The 20,231-nt window shown below is 39.4% G+C and overlaps 1 protein-coding gene across 1 annotated transcript in view; it reads right to left on the reverse strand.

Moving 5' to 3' along the window:
- HIBADH (3-hydroxyisobutyrate dehydrogenase) overlaps positions 1–17,751 on the reverse strand; it is a 109,874-nt gene extending 92,123 nt beyond the window's left edge. The window contains exons 1-2 of the mRNA XM_047694640.1: positions 17,528–17,751; positions 3,910–4,070 (exon numbers count right to left, since the gene is read on the reverse strand). Coding sequence (XP_047550596.1) covers positions 3,910–4,070; positions 17,528–17,618 — 252 coding nt within the window. The 5' untranslated portion in view covers positions 17,619–17,751. The remainder of the gene's footprint in view (positions 1–3,909; positions 4,071–17,527) is intronic.
- Between the last annotated feature and the right edge of the window lie 2,480 nt (positions 17,752–20,231).

The following is a 20,231-nucleotide window of genomic DNA, read 5'->3' on the forward strand; positions in this document are numbered from 1 at the left end:
CTCTCTGCTCAGCGGGGAGCCTGCTTCCCCCTCGCTCTCTGCCTGCCTCTCTGCCTACTTATGATCTCTCTCTGTCAAATAATAAATAAAATCTTTAAAAAAAATAAAATAAAATAAAATGAGGAAATTTAAGTAAGAAGAGTTAAATAATTTGTCCAAAGTTACACAGCCAGCAAATGGTAGAGCTGAGATTTAAGCCCCGGCAGTCTGGTTCCAGGGTTTTTTATACCACTGCATTCACAATTTATCAATTCATGATTTCTAATAAACAAAGCTTTGATAATTACCTTTGTAATGCAGGTTACATTCTTAGGAAAGATTATAAAAGTTGAAATGATGCATCTTTGTAGGTTAAACCTGAGCTTCCAACAGAAATAAGGATATAATAAAGGGACACTGAAAGAGGAATACCCACATTTTTTGTGGAAAGGACCAAAATCATATTTAACCAAGTATAAATACCCTATCAAAATAGGTTAAGTTTTTTGTTGTTGTTGTTTTTTGTTTTGTTTTGTTTTGCTTTTTAAAGATTTTATTTATTTATTTGTCAGAGAGAGAGCACAGGCAGACAGAGTGGCAGAGGGAGAAGCAGGCTCCCTGCGGAGCAAGGAGCCCGATGCAGGACTCGATCCCAGGACGCTGGGATCATGACCTGAGCCGAAGGCAGTCGCTCAACCAACTGAGCCAGGCAGGCATCCCTTGTTTTGTTTTGTTTTTAAGTAGGCTCCATGCCCTCCATAGAGCCTAACACAGGGCTTAACCTCACAACCCTGAGATCAAGACCTGGGGCTGAGATCAAGAGTTGGATGCTCAAACAACTGAAGCACCCAGGTGCCCCAAATTCACACTATTTTTTAAAGTAAATTCTATGCTCAACATGGGGCTTGAATTCACAACCCCATTAAGAATCACATGCTCTACTGACTGAGTCAGCCAGGCACCCCTAGAAAAGGTTAACATCTAAAGGCATAATAAATTGATTAAATACCACCAATCATGTCAAACATTTTTAACATGTCAAAGTTTTTATTTCCTTCATAACCCATGCAATATGTTCTACTACTAGACTGGGCTTAAAGAAAACCTCCAGGGTTGGAATATCTAAAGCATTTCTTCACCTGGAACTGCAGGGGGCTATCACGTAGCCTCTTGGAATGAGGGAGGAGCCTTGGAGCAAAGCAGAGACAAAAGGCAGACAGAAAGGAACCTGATAACGTCTATGCCCAAAATTTGGCTGTGCCATGGGCCAGACCACTCCCCAACTCTTCAGTTAAACGATGAAAAGAAACAAAAAATCCCCACTTTTTGCTTTACCAAAAAAAAAAAAAAGCACTTCTTCAAAGGAATGTCCAAAGCTCTCTAGAACCTATTTTGGTACCTTCTCTCCCTGCAAATTTCTCGCTGAAAGCACAGTCAACATTAGAAATCAACTATCCAGTCTATGCAATCGTTGGCAGCGGGGGGACCTCATATTCTTTGGCTGCCATTTTATCAGCTTTACCTCACAGAGCAATGTTGGGAGAAGGCAGGGGCAGTTGCGGGAGGGACGCTTGTTCTTAAAAATGGAAGTATCAACACAAACACACTCTTGAATTGCTGAAACCTTGAACGCTTCATTGCACTACTGTGCACAATGGCAGTAAGTTTCAAGGTTTTCACCTACATTTTTCTATCCCATTCCACGTCTGGTCTTTGTCTTTTCGTAGTAGAACGAAACTCATTTGTTCTTTTATCCAAAAATTTTTTAAACTAAATATAGCTATGAAATAATAGTGCTGACATTTTAATATATCAGAACTTATTCATCCACATTGTTACTTTTTGAAGTACTGATCTTAGGAAATCACACTTGTTCCAATGACATCACCACTATTCAAAACGTTTTTTAGACTGCGAGCATAAATTATTTAATAAATGTTTTCATTTTATTATGGCATGATATTCCCCCTCAGGCCCAAAGCTTTCTTATCCTTTATCCTTCTCCTTTCATTCGTCTAAGTTTCATATTCTCCTACCCTCCACTGCTGTCATAATCAATACTCAGAGGATCTCACAGAGTCAAGGTCATAGGGGAACCAGAGATGTGAGGAAGAGAAGATGTGGGAAAGGAGGATTCTCTCTTCCAGGCTGTTGCCTCAGAACTTTCCCACCATGTGTTGGGGGCAGGGATGGGAACTGTAGACAAGAAGCTAAAATAAGTCTTTACTCTTCACTAATCTGAGAGGAGCAGCTACCCACAATCCATCTTCTTTCTTTCCTCATACCCACTTATATATCTCAAGGAAAAGGAATATCCAATAACTGAACGAACCAGTGTCCTAGAATCTTCTCATTTTTATTTAGGAATCTGGGAGATCCTGTCTCTACCACATTCATTTCAAACTACATCATTTCTGTTTGGAGGTGAGCAAAGATTATACTTAATATTTTTGTAGTTCCTCTGAGAAATGAAATGACTCTTTAACAGTTATAGTTCCCTATCAGAAATGAAGTGATTATTAACAATTATTATTTTTTTCTCCTCAAAAACTGCTTCAGTACTTTATTGTCATCAAAACGCAATTTTAATAGAAACTTCCTTGTACTAGTATTGAGTCTTGCCACCGGAGACACACCTAACACGCTGTCAGATCCAACTCAACCTGTTTTATTCTCCGCAGCACTAGGTGGACTGTTAGACATACAGCAGATATTCAAAAATTCTACCCTAAAGTAGAATTCTACCCTAAGGCAGAAATTTCTAGAAATCTACACTGCTCTTTACACAGGCATTACGTTTCTTAGTATTTGCTTTAAGTCTATCATCCAGAAGTGGGCTGTTTAATTTTTGTCTCATTTTTTTTCTATATTTCTCAGAAAATTTTTAGTACTCCCCCAATTCTGGGATTACATTCAGCCTTACCACTCCACAACCTGCACAGAACTTCCTTCATATCTCAAAAAAAACGAAACTCTAAATTCAATTACTAATATATGATCTCCTGTTATGTGAGTTATTGGTAAAGGTTAACAAATTCAAACAGGAACTGAGCAGTAGATGCTAACATCTTTCCTATATAGCTATTTGAATTTTACATTTGAAGAAATTAAAGTACTATAGAAAATACTGTATCCGAATCATAAAATTTTTACGTGACAAGGTCTTGAAACAAAGCATTCTGAGTTTCTGAAACAAGTGCTAAGCCTATAATTAAAAATGAGTAGGATATACTCTAGTCCAGAAATTCTTCAAACAAGAATGACAGCCTAATAACAGAACACTTGAGATACTTCATTCACTCAGCACTGTACTTCATATGGCACACAGTGTTGCTAGGTTGTCTCCTGGTTTAATGGCCAATAACACATATTCACAAAGTGTTGCCACACAATATTTACGAAATACATTTACATATATTCTCATTTAAGCCTCATAATCTAATGACACACGTTGTCATCATTCCCATATTACAGATAAGGAAGACAGCTGAAATAACTTGCCCCCAGTAAGAAAGCAGGTAAGTATTTAAGCTGGGATTCAAACTGCGTTTCCTATCCCTAACCTATTCTTGGCCTAAGACAAATTATGCCTCTCAATAACATGGGAAGCTATTTCTACCAAACTACCTGCTTTCATAGCACAATCAGTAAAGTTACAATCTCAGAAAACTGATACAGAGCCAAAACAAGCCCTTTGACCCAACCTGAGAAATGCTTGAAGTCACCTGCCAAAGAACAGACCGCCTCAATCTCTGCTGCACAGACGGATGCTGGATGAAAGTTAACAATAACAACAATACAAAAATAAATCTGTAACATGTATATGATTAACAATGAAGTAGGTTTATAATTCCATTGTGTATACTCCTCATTTGTCATATTTATTTTTAAACATCAAAATCTATAACAAATCTAAAGAAAAGGCTTTACCTGTTCACCTGCATCTTGAAACTCTTTGCATGCATCAGGGAACACATCATAAATAATGAGTGGATAGCCATGTTTCATGAGGTTTTTTGCCATTGGATTCCCCATGTTGCCCAGTCCAATGAATCCAACTGGAGTCTTAGAAGCCATTGACCTAGAACATACTGATTTCAATAAATTACTTTCAGTAAGGGCAGTGACATTTCTTATTGTAAACATTCATTCAGTATTAGTTAAGTCAATTGTTACTGAGATGTTTTCTATCTTTATTTTAATTTTTTGTAGATTTTATTTATTTGATAGAGACAAATAGTGACAGAGATATCAAGAGAGAGCACAAGCAGGGAGAGCAGCAGGCAGAGGGAGAGGCTGAGCTTGGAGCTAGATGCAGGACTCCACACCCTGGGATCATGACCTGACCTGAAAGCAGATGCTCAACAAACTGAACTACCCAGGAGCCCTAAAATGTTTTCTATTTTTAAAAAAACCTTTAAAATGCTAGTTTTAAACTAATGATCTAATCACATTTAAAGACATCAACCACGTACAAACATCTAATTATTTAGTTCTATAGGAAACAACTATACAATTTTAAGCAATCTCTCCTGCTTTCTACCTATATAACATCCCTTTTGCCATTTTTAACAATAAATTTAAAAATGTTCTCATTTCTAAAATATGTGTTTTACTATTATGTGATGTACTTTAGATTCTATTGTAAGGGCCTATTTATCCAGATGGGCCCGACCTCGGTCGAAGAGCCATTTTGTTGTTTATGCAGTAAAACTTAAATTGACCCTGCCCCCCCCACCCCGCCAGGGGAACTTACTTAAAAGCAAGTCCGGGAAACCAGTCCCAGGTAACGAAGGGTGGGTCAGGTCAGGTGGAGGTAATAGCCCCAATGCAAGGAAGAGTCGGGTCAGGTGGAGACATCCAATCAGTAGAGCGCACATACTGTCTCCCTAGCTACCAAAGAGTGTGGGCCCCGCCTTTTGGGCGCCTTTTGGGCGCCAATTCTGACTAAGGTGAAAGGCTAGTTCAAATAGCTACTATGGGGTGAACTGTAATTTGATTGGCCACTTATGTGTGACCTAGCATGACTGTGCAGCTTTCTCTGTGCGTTATAATCTCATTGGTCACCTGTGCGTGGCCAGGTCCAACCACGTGGCCTTTGCTCTATAAAAGTTAGTCTGTGAGGCAGGGAGGGGTCATCTTCTCTGTAATGGGTGGCCCCAACAGTCTGATTGATCCAAAATGGTGCTTGGTGCCAAATAAAGCTTTGCTTGACCTTCGCTTTGTAACAGTCTCGCTCCTTTGACCATGGACCCATTATTGGGGGACCCAACACTATCTATATTATCACCTTTAATAATGCGTATGACAAGCAAAATACTCAATAAAACATGTATCTTGGACAAGGTCCAAGAATAGAAAAAAGTTTTTTACCTTCCCACCCCCATATTTATAGAAATCATCCCCTCCAATGGTGTAAAAAAATCTCAGTAAAATGTTAAACTAACTAAGTCACCAGTTTATAACATGGGTTCTAGGGGAGATGGAAATGCTTCCATGGGCTTTAAATGGCAAGGGTAATAGTTTCAGTGCCTTGGGCTAATAACTCCATTCACTTTCAGAGAAGAGGCATTTCCATTTACAGAAAAGGAATTGTTCTTAAAAAGCTGTATGCAGGTTTTGTTTGATTTTCTTCATTTTCACAGAGGCCTTTTGAAATCATACTGGGGCACACAATCCAAAGTAATGATTTTTGCAAGAAAGAGCAAAGGGACTTTGCATTGCCATGAAAATAACCTTACACATCATTTCTTCATTTCTAGATTAGAACTCCACTCAACAAGTATTTACTGCATGAAATACTATGACAGAGCCAGAGATAGACATAAGCAAGATACATACAGTCCTTGCCCTCGAACAGCTCCCAGTCTACTGAGAGGAGAGCTCTACTTGCCCTTTCCCCTGGCCACTGAAAGCTTTACTTTTCCTTTGTCTTTCAAGGACTCTAGTTATACAACTGTGTAGTATACCAACTAATTACAGTCAGTCACCCCTTTGAGTTTCAGATCCTCTCAACTGATGGATCCCTGCTCGTCCCTGAATTTAATTTAAATGCAATTAGATTTCCTAAAACCAAATTATTTGAAGCCCTAAAGCTTAAGAAATAGAGGTCTTGAGAGAGACAAACCCTAAGAGACTCTTAATCAAACAAAACAAACTGAGGGTTGCTGGAGGGGAGAGGGATGGTGTAACTGGATGATGGACATTGGGGAGGGTATGTGTTGTAATCAGCTCTGGGTATTATATAACACTGATGAATCACAGATCTGTACCTTTGAAACAAATACTACGTTATATGTTAATTAACTGAACTTAAATTTTAAAAAAGAAAGAAAAGAAAAGAAATAGAAGACTTCTGGGTGCCTGACTGGCTCAGTGGTGAAGCATGCAACTCTTGATCTCAGGGTTGTGAGTTTGAGCCCCATAATGGTGTACAGATTACATAAAGTAAAATCTTAAAAAAAGAAATAGAGGTCTTCTTGGGTTAGAAGCATATTTAATTCCTTTTAACTTGACGCTTGACTCTAACATTTCCATTAAACATGGGTGTCATTCTTGTGCAACATCACCCTACCAGTGCTAAGTTTAATACCATGGGTATTATAGGACTCCTGTGGCTGACTTTCTGGCCCACAAGGGGTTCAGTGACAGAGAAATGCCATCTAATTTAAATGTTACAATATTAAACAGAATGAGAAGCATACTTTGTAAGAGAACTCTAGCACTAATAACTAATGATGATGCTAATAACTATTGTAACAGAGTATGGTATGAAACTTGGAAAGGTATCATTTAACTAAAAATATTGGAAACTAGGATGACTGTGATTTAAAAACAATTAATTTAACAGACAATTCACTCTAGGTCAATAACTATGGCAAGGTAGAACCATGTTCATTCACACATTCAAAAACAGGAAGCTACTATTAAGTACCTTGCCAGATGCCACAGAAGACACAATGACATATAGTCCTTGCTGTCAACATGCTTAAAATCCAAAAGGAAATAAACTATGTACACAAATACCAACAAAGGAAAGTTGAAGATAAAGTATGAAAAACAGGGACACCTGGGTGGCTCAGTGGGTTAGGTGTCTGCCTTTGGCTCCGGTCATGATCCCAGGGTCCTGGGATCAAGTCCCACACTGGGCTCCTTGCTCAGCAGCCTGCTTTCCCTCTACCTGCTCTGCCTGTTCTGCCTGCTGCTCTCCATGCTTCTACTCTCTCTGACAAATAAATAAATAATCTTAAAATAAAAATAATAGTAATAATAAAAAAATAAAGTATCAAAAACAATGCTGACATAAAGGAGAATTCATCCGGTTTAAGTACTTAAAGAAGGTAGCACGTGACCTGAGTATTCCAGGATTTCAAATGGAAAGGAGAGTAGGAAGGAAGGGAACTCCTTATAAAAAAGGACAGGACTATATGCAAGGAAATAGAAAAGCCAAGAAAAAAATAACAGTAAAAATTATTCTTGGCAATTTTACTACATGCCAGATCTTACTAAACACTTTATAAATAGCATTGTCATCATATCCTATCATTCCCTCCTTTCAGCTGAGAGCCCTGACACTTAGTGAATTTAAATGAAATGCCCAAGACTATACTAAACTGCAATGCTAAGTTTCAAATTCAACCAATGTAACTCTAGGTTCTTCCCTTTTAACCACTATATGACACTGCCTTCACTATTCCTAGAGGATGCACAAAGAAACAAACAACACAAATTAAGATTGAAAGAAACAATGCAGGGTGCCAGGGTGGTTCAGTCAGTTAAGCACCCAACCCTTGATTTCAGCTCAGGTCATGATCTCAGGGTAGTGGGATTGAGCCTGAGATGGGCTCCACGCTCAGCAGGGAGTCTGCTTGGAATTTTCTCTCTCCCTCTCCCTCTCCCTCTGCCCCTCCCCACTGTGCACTCTGTCTCTCTCTAACATGGATGAGAATCTAATCTCTAACATGGATGGACAGATCTTGGAAGGAAGGAAGGAAACAGAAGTGGAAGGGGAAGAGTAAAGAAGGGAAGGGAAATTTAGCATACTAAACAATTTGACCATATTTTCTAAGTAAGAGGTATGGCCACAGGCAGCCATCTCTTTGACATCATCAGCCTTAGCAACATTTTTCTAGAACTGTCTCCTCAGGCAAGACTAATAATAAAAATAAACCACTGAAACTATATAAAGGCTAATATAAAAGTATCAGTATTATTAGTGCAGGTCTCTCTTTGTTCATTTGAGCTGCTTCAACAAATATGCCACAGTCTGAGTGGCTTAAACAACAAACATTTATATCTCACACTTCTGGAAGCTGGGAAATCCATGATCAAGGTGGCAACAGATCCAGGGTCTGGTAAGAACCCACTTCTGGGCTTGTATATGGCCATCTCCTTATATCTTAACATGGCCAAGAGCAGAGATTGAGAGGACAAGCTCTCCTGTCTCTTTTTATAAGGATACTAATCCCATTCATGAGGGCTCCACCCTCATAACCAAAATTACTTCCTAAAGGCCTCACCTCCTAATACCATCACAGTGGGGGTTCGGATTTCAACATATGGGGGGGCAGCAAACATTCAGTTCATAACATTTTAAAGCCAGAAGTAAAAGTACATAGCAATAGATTGGATTATGGGCTAGAATAAAGGAAAGATCAAAGATGACAGCAAGAAAACAGGGCTAGCAATAACCTAAGTAGAGAAATCAAGAAAGAAAGCTATAACCATCTTAAAGTAACTGAACAATGAGCTGATAGACATCCCACAGACTTAGAAATATAACCAATTAAGATCATCTCAGAGATAGGATGAGAAAAAAAGACACATATTTGGTAACAATCTGCTTTAAGGCAAGAACTGAAATCGTGGTAGTTGATGAAAGTGCCAAATGAGAGTAAAAGACACGGAAGAACAAAGCCCAAGGGAATATCAACATTTAGAAGTCAAAAAGAAGAAACAAACTCTAAACCAATACAGATGTTAAAAGTAGGGGGCAAGGATATTAAAGTGATAATAACTGTAGTCTGATTGTTCCAAAGATAGAGATATGAAAGATACACAAAAAAAAAAAAAAAAAAAAAAAAAGACCCAAAATTGAAGTGCCTGGGTGGCTCAGTCAGTTAAGCGACTGGCTTCAGCTCGGGTCATGATCCCAGCATCCTGGAATCAAGCCCCGGCTCGGGCTCCCTGCTCAGCAGAGAGCCGGCTTCTCCTCCCTCTGCCTGCCACTCTGCCTACTTGTACTCTCTCTGTCATATTAATTAATTAATTATTTATTTTTTTTAAAAGACCCAAAACTGAATTTCATTAAGACGAAAACGACCATGTGTAAAATGAAAATCACACTGGGTTAAAAGCCGAACAGATACTGCAGAAGAAAGGATTAGTGCTCTTAAAGACGTAACAATATAAACTATCCAAAACAACATGCAGAGAGAGAACTTAATAAATAAAAAGAACAGCAGTGAGCTGTGGGACAGCTTCAACTAGCCAAATACACATGTAACTGGAGTCATCAAATGAGATAAAAGTAGAGATGGAAAAAAGACATGAAGAAATAACAGTCAAAAATGTCCAAATTTGACAAAAACTATAAACCCTCCACCATACACATCCAAGAAGCCCAAGGAACCCCAACATGGGAAACATAAACACAACTATACCAAGACACATCATAATCAAAATGCTCAAAAGCAGCCAGAGAAAAAGATTTTATACACAAAGGAGCAAAGATAAGGCAGATTTCTTGTCAGAAACAAGGCAAGAGAGAACACAGTACAGCATCATCTTTAAAGTACTGAAACAACTACTATCAAGGAAGGAATCTATATCCAGTGTAAAAAGACATAATTATAAATATTTGGGTTTTTTTTTAAGATTTTATTTATTTATTTGACAGACAGAGATCACAGGTAGGCAGAGAGGCAGACAAAGAGAGAGGGAAGCAGGCTCCCTGCTGAGCAGAGAGCCAGATGCAGGGCTCGATCCCAGGACCCTGGGACCATGACCTGAGCCCAAGGCAGAGGCTTTAACCCACTGAGCCACCCAGGCGCCCCATAATTATAAATATTTGTATATGTGAAGGGATAGGAGGAAATTTGGAGGCATGTCAGATATGTTCACAATCTTAATTTTGGTGATGGTTTCTCAGGTACATACATGTGTCAAAACTCATTAAATTGTATGCTTTACTGAAAAAAAAAGATTTGATTTATTTGAGAGAAAGAGAGAGTGCAGGAACAGAGCGGAGGGGCAGAGGGAGAGGGAGAAGCAGACTCCCTTTTGAGCAGGGAGCCCCACGTGGGGCTCAATCCCAGGACCCTGGGATCACGACCTGAGCCAAAGGCAGATGTTTAACCAAATGAGCCACTAGGGCACCCCAAACTGTATGCTTTAAATATGTACACTTTAGGGGTGCCTGGGTGGCTCAGTTGGTTAAGCATCTGCCTTCTGCTCAGGTCATGATCTCAGGGTCCTGGGATCAAGCCCTGCAGCAGGCTCCCTGCTCATCAGGGAGTTTGCTGCTCCCTTCCCCTCTCTCCCTCTGCTGCTCCCCGTTTGTGCTCTATCTCTCAAATAAATAAATATGTGCAGTTTATTATAAGTCAACTATATTACAATAAATCTGTCTTTAAAAAGTCAACATGTTGGGGTACCCGGGTGGCTCGTCAGTTAGGCATCTGCCTTCAACTTGGGTTGTAGTCCTGGGGCCTTGGATCATGTCCCGCATGGGGTTCCCTGCTCAGTGTGGAGACTGCTTCTCCCTCAGTCCCTCTACCCCACCCCCCAATTGTGTGCTCTCTCTTTCAAATGAATAAATAAAAATCTTAAAAAAAAAAAGTCAACATGTTTATAGAACAAACAAGAGGAGCCCTGGGTGGCGCAGTCAGTTAAGCTTCTGCCTTTGGCTCAGGTCATGATCAGAGCCTACTTTTCCCTCTGTCTCTCCCCTCCAACCCAGCTTGTGTCCTCTTTCTCTCTCTCTCTCTCTCTCTCACTCACTCTCTCTCAAATAAGTAAGATTTTTAAGAAGAAAAAAAGAACAAGAGAAGACAGCTCTCAAATAAGATATTAAAGTGATTTATCAATCAAATGCAATGCATGAAGTTTGGAGGGATCCTGATTTGGAAAAAAGAAAGAAAAAAAGAATGAACTATAAAAGATATTCTTTTTTTTTTTTTTTTAAGATTTTATTTGTCTATTTGACAGACAGAGATCACAAGTAGTCAGAGAGGCAGGCTGGGACAGAGAGGGGAAGCAGGCTCCCTGCCAAGCAGCGAGCCCGATGCAGGGCTCAATCCCAGGACCCCGGGATCATGATCTGAACCGAAGGCAGAGGCTTTAACCCAGTGAGCCACCCAGGTGCCCCTATAAAAGATATTCTTAAGAAAATTATGGAACTTTAAGTATGAACTAGATATTAAATGATGTTAGGGAATTGCTAATTGTCTTAGGTAATGATAATTTGGTTATTTTGGATATCATCCTCATTCTTGGGAGATTCAGTCTGCATTATTTAGGGCTGAAGTGTTACGATGTCTGCGTTGTACTTTCAAATGATACAAGTGGGATATGAATACAGTTGGAAAGAAATAAAGCAAAGGTCAAAATGTTAACAACTGTTGACACTAAGCAAAGATTACACAAATATCATTGTATTATTCTTTCAATACTTTTGCTTGAAATTTTTCATAATAAAGGGGAAAAAAACTCAACATATCTATATGGAAAAAATACCACAAACATGACAAAATACAAATAACCAGGAAAAACACTTGCAACACACAAGAGAAACAGCACTTTTTTGGTTTACATGCAAATAGCTCTTTAAAATCTAGAAGAAAAATATGAATGACTCATTTTTTAATTAGATAAAAATCACAAAAATAGTGTACAGAAAATATTTAAATGACAAAAAAACTTTAAAATTATATTCAATTCTGTCATAATTGGAGTAATATAAAACAAAGCAATGTAATATCATTTTTCAGTTATCAGATGAAGAAATTTGTCTCTCTGATAAAACTACAGGCAAGGAAGGACTAATGAAAATATGTACTCCCACACACTGCAGAATTACATATTAGGTCAGCCTTTTGGATAGTAATTTGAAAAAAAATTATCTACATTTTTATTTTATTATGAAATTTAAAATTAAAATGTACCTACTCTTTGACCCAGTAATTCCATGTCTAGGAATTTATGATACACTGGGAGGTCTCACACTTTTTTTAAGGGGTCAGGTAGAAAACATTTTCAGCTTTTCGGGCCATGAGGCCCTGTCACAGCTATTCTCCTCATCCACTGTAGTTTTAAAGCAGCCACAGACAAGCTATAAACAAATGACCAAGCTTGCGGTCCAATACTATTTTATTTACAAAAACAGGGGACCAGCTATAGGCCATAGTTTTCTGACTCCTACTACACATAAACTCTAAACAACACAAAAATATATTTTATTATAGTACTGTTTGTAACAGCAGAAAAATTGTAAACTAAATACACATTAACAGAGCACTTGATAATCCACAGAAAAGCAATACAATGAAATATTACGCAGATGTTCAAAAGACTGTGTTATCTAGAAGTATAGTGAAAAAAATCTCCAGGATAGGTTATTAAGTGAAAAAAAGCAAGCTGAAGAGCATTAGATATAATCACATATAATATATAAGGAGAAAGGAATATATATGCATTAACTTTTATTGAATTTCTGTAAGAATACATAAGAAACAGTTGTTACATCTAGAGAGGCCAGAGTTAAGAGAAAAGACTATTTTTTATAACCTTTTGAGTTTTTACTATGTGCATATAATTTTTGTAACTACTTTTATAATAAGATAAAATACAAGCACTGGCACATAGTGTTTACTAATGTTACATGACTTTCTAGAGAGAACTTTCATCAAGTGGACATATGGGGATAAAGTCAGTTCTGAAGCAATCAGAGTAAAGACGGTGATTAAACAGATCCAGCAAAGTGGATCCACAGCCATTAAACGTTGCAGGTTGACTTTCCAACATCCCTTCTTCCCAGAGCCAGAGGCAAGCTCCAAATAACCTAACCCGATCACGGTAATTCTGGCTCTCTACAACTGACAGCTTCCACACACTGGCAGCCCAAAGTCAATGATTTGGCAATGCTGTGGGTAATCCGGATATGTAACAAGGAATGTTACAGAGATTAACAAAAGGATTGTATCTAATCAGCAAGTTTCCTAGACTATCAGTGGTAACACTACTTAAATGAACAGCCAGGAGGAGCGCAGACCACAGGCAATGCAAGTCAACCAGAAAAAGAGCAGGAGTTGGATAAAAGATAATACCAGAAGGCTATCAAAGGCATCACTGAAATTTCTGATTATAATTAAGTCTGAGGTCTGAGATGGATGCAGATAAACCTAGAGAGGGACTTAACGCAATGAGGGGGCAGAAAAGTATGTCTATGTATTTGGAGGGGGAAAAGAGGGAGGGGTCAAAGGACCAAGTGAGATGACAATGATATACAGCACACTGGTTAACACAGGGGCAGGGGGTGGTGTAATATTAACCAGAAGGCTAGTTCAACTTTTGAAATATAGATAGTATAGCAATTCCTAGCAGTGAGATCTTGAAAGAGGCGTAGGAAAGCACTGATGTTAGTTGTTATAGTTGAGGCTCAGCTTTGGATAAACCAATATGAAAATCAATGAAGATAAAGTTTTTTAATGATGGGCTCAGTTGTTCTCTTCATTTCATTTTTGCTTGTTGCAAAGATAGAGAAAGGGTAGTATAATTAGATGATTTAATGTCAAAAGAGAAGAGTTTTTACTGATGGTGATAATGTTTCAGAACAACTCTGAAGGACAGCCATATATAAGACCTAGGTTCCAATCCAGGCAAGGTCACTTCTTAGACATATGCCCTTGAACTAACAAGCTACCTAACTTCCCAAGACATTAAGTTGTATCAACAAGAGTCACTACTTCAGGTTATTTAAAGACATTTAAGGACTCCTTGAGATAATACACGTAAAGTGCCAAGCAGTGCCTGGCACATGATAGGTCATTAAGTATTTGCTACTTTTACTATCAGTAGTCAAGAAGCAATATGGGGGTACAAGTCCTATGCCAAATGCCCATTTTGTCCAGCAGGTAAGAAGAGCCAGAGTGTTAGAAAAAGGGATACAGCGTATTTTAGAGGATGCTCTCTAAGGAAATAGAGCTCTTATTTAAGGTGAAGCATCAGGAGTGCTTGGACAATGAAGAATATGCTCCTAAAGAGGCAGAAATTCAAATAAGCATAAAAGAATTCTTACCCTAATTTCTTACACTTTCAGACTTAACACATTTTCCTTTAAGTACATCACTCACATTAATGTGTAGAAATAGAATCAGATGATAGCTAAAATCAAGCTGGCAAGAAATCAGTCAACACAATACAAAAATGACACTGGTTGACTGGTAAACAAACTAGCTAGAAAATTTGGCAAAATTAGTCTCTAAATCTATAGATGTAAAATTTATCGGTTATGTCCTTTTTCTCTAATACAGGGGCAAAGTTATCCACATCTTCGTAACATGCTACCAAAAACCAGCCTGCTCTAAATATCAAAATGCAAAAAACTGTAGAAAACTGGAAAATATGAAAAAGTATATCATGGGGAAAAAGTTAATCTCCCTACACAAAAATAATCACTATTTGCATTTTGCATAGCCCTGCCAGTCTTTTAAGTGCATTTTCTCATTATATTGAGATTATACTGTATACACAACTTTTATCCTATTTTATCACATAATATTATGTCATAAGTATTCTATTTGCTTTAATACTAAGAGTTAACCAAACTAAGGGTGGTGACTTACTCTACAAAGGCCTTTACTGTTTGAGTTATTTTAGAAATAATGTAACAAGTATATAATCTCACAAGTCTAAGGTCAACTTTTGGTCCAAGGACCATTTGCAGCTTTTCAGAGCTTCATGTACAACCCTAGAGGCTAATGTTAAGGAAAAAATTGATGTGTATTTTATTTATACTATGCATTGCTTTGAAAGTAGATTTCGTATACACAAAAAGGGCCATAACAACAACAACAAAAAAAGGTTATTCCCACTTCTGTATATGATTCCAGTTAATGTTCCCATTCCACCTTTGGTCAGGGGAACATTTTAAGACTGTGATACAAATTATTTTTCCATGTACATGTTGATGAGTCACAATGAATACAAAGGGCCTATAATTATAGATTTTTTCCTGTCAGTTTAAAGAAGTCTAAACTACAACTAATTACCTTTTAAGATAAAATACAAAAACTTTTAAATAAATGGTGATGAAATAGTAATATATGTGGAGTTTAATATTTATTTTTCCTTTTTGATGTTTTTAATATTTTAAAATTAAGGTATGCTATTAACTAGCAACCTTTAGGTCTCTCTTTTTTTAAGTAAATAAGTTGTATGGATTTTTATAATAGTAGCATCCATCTGATATAAACACACTAAACATACGATAGAGACAAATATCCCACAGAAATCAGAACACTACATAACATTACTATTTGAATGTGGTTCTTTCTGTCCCTAGACTCTAGATTTGCGCGTAAATTTTTAATTTATTTTTTAAGACTCCAATGTCAAAAAAAGGTAACGCAAAAGTAAATTTAGTGGGGTGCCTGGGTGGCTCAGTTAAGCGCCTGCCTTCAGCTCAGGTCATGAGAGCCCCACGTAGGGCTCCCTGCTCTGCAGGATACCTGCTTCTCCCATTCCCATTCCCCCTGCTTATGTTCCCTCTCTCGCTATGTCTCTCTCTATCAAATAAATAAATAAAAATCTTTGGGAAAAAAAAGTAAATTTAGTGAACTAAAATTCACAGAAACATTTAAACAGTTCCAAGTAAAAACAATTGTTGAAATGTTTTAAGCAATCATCACAAAATGAAATATTTAAAATTCATCATAAGTCTACGTCCATACATCTTTGGGTCAAAGGGTCAAAGAACCCAAAGAACAAGATTATACGCCAAAGTAGTCTAACCAGCACTGTGAGGTAGGCTCTTCCAATTGAGAGGCAACTATGACAGTCTTGGGCCTCAGGCTCTTCCAGCATGAATTCAAAGAACTTTCATAACTCTAACGGGTACATCCAAGGTTCATTAAAATATCATTAAAACACCTTATAAAACCACTAAGTAGTACATATATCTTCCCTGGCTAATCAACACTTAAACAATAGCTCATTCATGTGAAAACTGGTGTTACATTTAGTACTGGAAAAGTGACTAAAAGATTTAAGTATCTCCCAAGTGGGAGGCATTTTTTTTGTAGCTCAATACATACATGTAGCTCAAATACTGGTTACACTCAAGTTTAGCAGATTCTGTGAGTTTGTATCTTCTTACTGTGATTGTGTAGCAGCTGTTCTCTTGCATCACATAGAGCCTAAGCCAGACAGGAAATTCACAGTTCTGCTTAGGTATTACTGAGCCTGAGAAGGGAAGCTATCAAGCACTAAATTCCCAGCCTGGTATTTTTCTATGTGATCAGAAAAATATTAGTACCAAGGCTTTCTTAAAAATCCTGAGTACGAAACTGCTCAATAGTGCATTGTTACACTCTCAAACTTTTACAAAAAGACAATGGCAATGTCTCCATAAATCAACCAATTTTTTTTTTCAATTAAAGAGGAATGCTGGTGTAGTAGAAGCTGCAGGAATGAGAAAAAAAAAATCAAGAACTACTTTCTGGATCCTGATGGGATACCTTAATTCATTCGTCCAAGGGGCCTCAGGTTCTTCACTGGAAAAACGACAAAGATTAGATCTCTGTGCCTCTAAAAAGTGCCTCTTCCTAAGTCGATAGTTGGCTTCCATAAGTTATAATGGTGCGCGAGGAGAAATGGAGTATGTGCAGGCCACAATTTTAAGGACGCTGAAAGTGTCTTGGTTAATAATCTGACAGAAGTGCCATCTTCAGGTAGCACAGTTACCAAAAAAGCGGGGCAGAGGAGGCAACTCGTGCTAGTCAAGGGGGTGACCTAAAACTGTGCCGGAATGACTTGTCACCTGGTTTGTATAGCCGACCACTTGTGTAAAACCATCCCACGCGATTAAGGTGGTTAAACAAAAATCAAACCCCACTGCCCGATGGCACGCCCACCAGGGTGCATAACTGGGGGCGTTGAGAGTCACAGGGATAGGGGCTAGGTCGACCCTGGGGTTGGGCCCTCCAATTGTCTTCGCAGCCCTAACTCCAAAGAAACACGCCCCAGAGCCAAATATTCCTCCCTTAACCCAAGCTCTTCCCACCCCTTCCTAAGTCCCCCGAAAGGCGCTGAGAGCCATTCATCTGGATCCGGGGTGGGGGGGTGGAGGGGGATTACTGGGGGTGAGGGGGAGGACTAGCTGTGCGAGAGGCTGCCGCAGAAGAGGCCAGGCCTTGGGACCAGCCAAAACTGGGGGTTTTAAGCCCCGACCCAAGCGCAGCGCCTCCCGTGAAAACACCTCTTCGGCCGTCAGGGCGCGAGAAGCGGGCAGCCGGAGGAGGGACGGGGGGAGAAGGCGCGAGGTCCTTACCCGCTGCAAGGCTGTACGCTGCCGGGCGCTGCCGGCGGCTCCAATACCGGAGGCCGGAGACGGCTCCGCGGAGCCGTAAGGAGGCTGCCATGCTGCCCCCGCCCCGCCTCCCCGCGGTGACCTCCGCGGCTCCCGGCTCACCCACTGACTGCAAGTGTGCGCCGCTAAGCGGGCGGGATCGACCGCGGCGTGGGGCCGCGCGCGCACGCGCTCTGCAGCTCAGGGCGGGAGCCCACCGACAAGGGGAGGAGCGCGACGCGGAAAGGGGCGGCTGGGCGAGACAGGGGTCGTCCGTCCCCTCACGGATAGGGAACCAGACCAATCAGGATTCTCAGGTCTCCGCACTTCGCTAACCAATAGGAAGCCTTTTCGAACCCCACCCACATCAAGCGCTCTGGCCCCGCCCCCAAGCTCCTCCCTCGTCTAGCGACTGCGGGCGTGAGTCTCCTTGTTTATCAAAACGCTGCGGGTGTGCGGGAGGCGGTGGCTGCCACTCACTGTCGGCACCAACGAGCGCCTGACCCTCCGGAACCGCCTCCTAGGAGGGTGTAACTGCTCGTGCTGCCTCCGTGCAGACAAGAGCAAAACTGATTCGCCGCAGCTGCTGTAATTTTTATGCAAAAGCAGAAATTCCTAGGGACCCATTTTTAAGTTCAATAATAGGTGGATCTCCTAATGTTAGTTAGTACTTGTATTTTTAGCGTCTGTTCATTGAAAAACAACAGAAATCTACCATTAATGTGATAACTTTGATACGCATTTCACTTTAACACAACAATTTCTCCATGAATTTGAGAAACATAGGAAAACAAGTTGGTAACATTATTCTATTTGATAGGTAGAATTACTAGGAACTCTATTCCAATATATATTTCTTTAATGTTTTGAAAATTCTGCATTTTGTAAGCAAAAACTAAGGATAAATGAAAATACAAAAAAAAATAGTCTATATGTATGTGTGTCAGAGACAGAGAGAGTTATTCATTCTTCTTTCTGTGCTTAGTGTACATATTTGAGTCTCTGAACCCTTTGGCAACAACTGCAGGGCTTCCCATCTCCACTGACCCCACAAAAGGGTTGTGAGCCCCGCACACTCCAAAGCAAGACTTGTAACCTTTGCAGAAAGGTAGTATAGGAAGAAAAACAGTGAGGAGTGTCTAGGGCAATAGAAATCCCAAGGTGTTCCCCCCCCCCCCCAGATTCATTCTACTTATTCATTTGCCTAGATTGTGCTCACCCAACCTTTTAATCTGAGTAGTAAAATCAACAGATTTGACTTTGACCTTATTTTTCACTTCTGCCCAGTCAGTCATGGAGTTGGAAGTACCTAAAGGAAAAGGAAAGAAACTGGGTAATTTCCAAGCAGGTTCTTTTCATGGTTCTGGGTAGGCTAGCAATGTTTCCAGGAACTAGTACAGAGTGCAAGGTTCACATTTCTAACTGGTACAAAAACAACTCCTTTCTTTGGCTCTCTCTCCACTGCAGTCCTCTATTCCACACCAACCAAAAAGAAGGAAGGGAGGGAGGGAGGGAGAAATGAAGGGAGGAAGGAAGGAGGGAAAGGGGAAAAATTATTTCAACATTGGGACAGTCTCCTAGATTTGGGTTCCTGTCCAAATCTATTTAATTGGTTTCTGGAGAATGTCCTACCTGATCTTCTCTCTCCAGTTTATTTGGATTTTAGCTGGAATAGACCTCCTGCAACCAATAAATGTAGTCCTATGGATTTCTATAATTAACTGCTGAAATGTGCTCTGCTTTTCAACTATGTCAGCCTACATAGCAGAGCTATTTACAACACAGGACAACATATCAATTGATCTCCCAGCTCCTAAACTTTATATCCCAGTCCTCTTGAGATTTTATATCCAATCAGATCGTTTTTGTCATTTTTATGGTGCGCTACTGCTTTTTGTTTCTCCAGGTGGTTTATAGAGACCTTTTCTTGAAAATGAGTGTTTCTTTGCAAAAGGTTGCTTCCTATGTGCAGTGTCTTCCTGGACTGGAAGAGGAAAAGGAGAAAGGGGCTCAGAAAGAAGAGCAGTCAGAACTAAAGCTGGGCATGAGAACTTTTTAATTTGTGCTTTTTTTTTCCCTCCAAACTAATGTCATGGCTTTGAAAAAGGAATGAGTGCATTGAAAATTTGACTCTTTTGCTCAACTGAGACCAGGGGATAAGTCACAATTTCTCCATATCCCTGCATCATGTAGTTTAATATCTCCTCTCAGAAGCCCTTTACTGATTCATATATTAAGGCTCTGAGATTTTTACAGAAGTTTATAATAAGCATTATCATTTTTTAAGTAATTACTATTTGAAGGTGCTTATAGATATTATTATGTTTGCAAAGGCTGTTACTACCCATGTTGGCTTTATTTGATTGCCTCCCTGATATCTTGAAGGGCATTGTAGCTTTTTCCTGGATCTCTGACATGTAGTTTTGTTTGAAATTGTGTTTCAAGACATTACAGCCTCTTTGCTTCTGCTTCCAGGTAGATGGAATAAGTATATTTTTCTCTATCTCTCCCAATAAGTACAACTAAAAACTTTGGACATTATATATAAAACAAATTTAAGAAACTCTGAAACATGGAGAAAAAATGGCATACTAGCTAGGGACTTCTGGACCCAAAGACGGAGGGAAGTACTTGGGTTTTTGTTTAACCTTAAGCTCCCATACTGAGTGCTAGAGAAGTCAAAAGC

This window comes from Lutra lutra, chromosome 11 (genome assembly GCF_902655055.1).
Source record: "Lutra lutra chromosome 11, mLutLut1.2, whole genome shotgun sequence".
Classification (NCBI taxonomy): domain Eukaryota; kingdom Metazoa; phylum Chordata; class Mammalia; order Carnivora; family Mustelidae; genus Lutra; species Lutra lutra.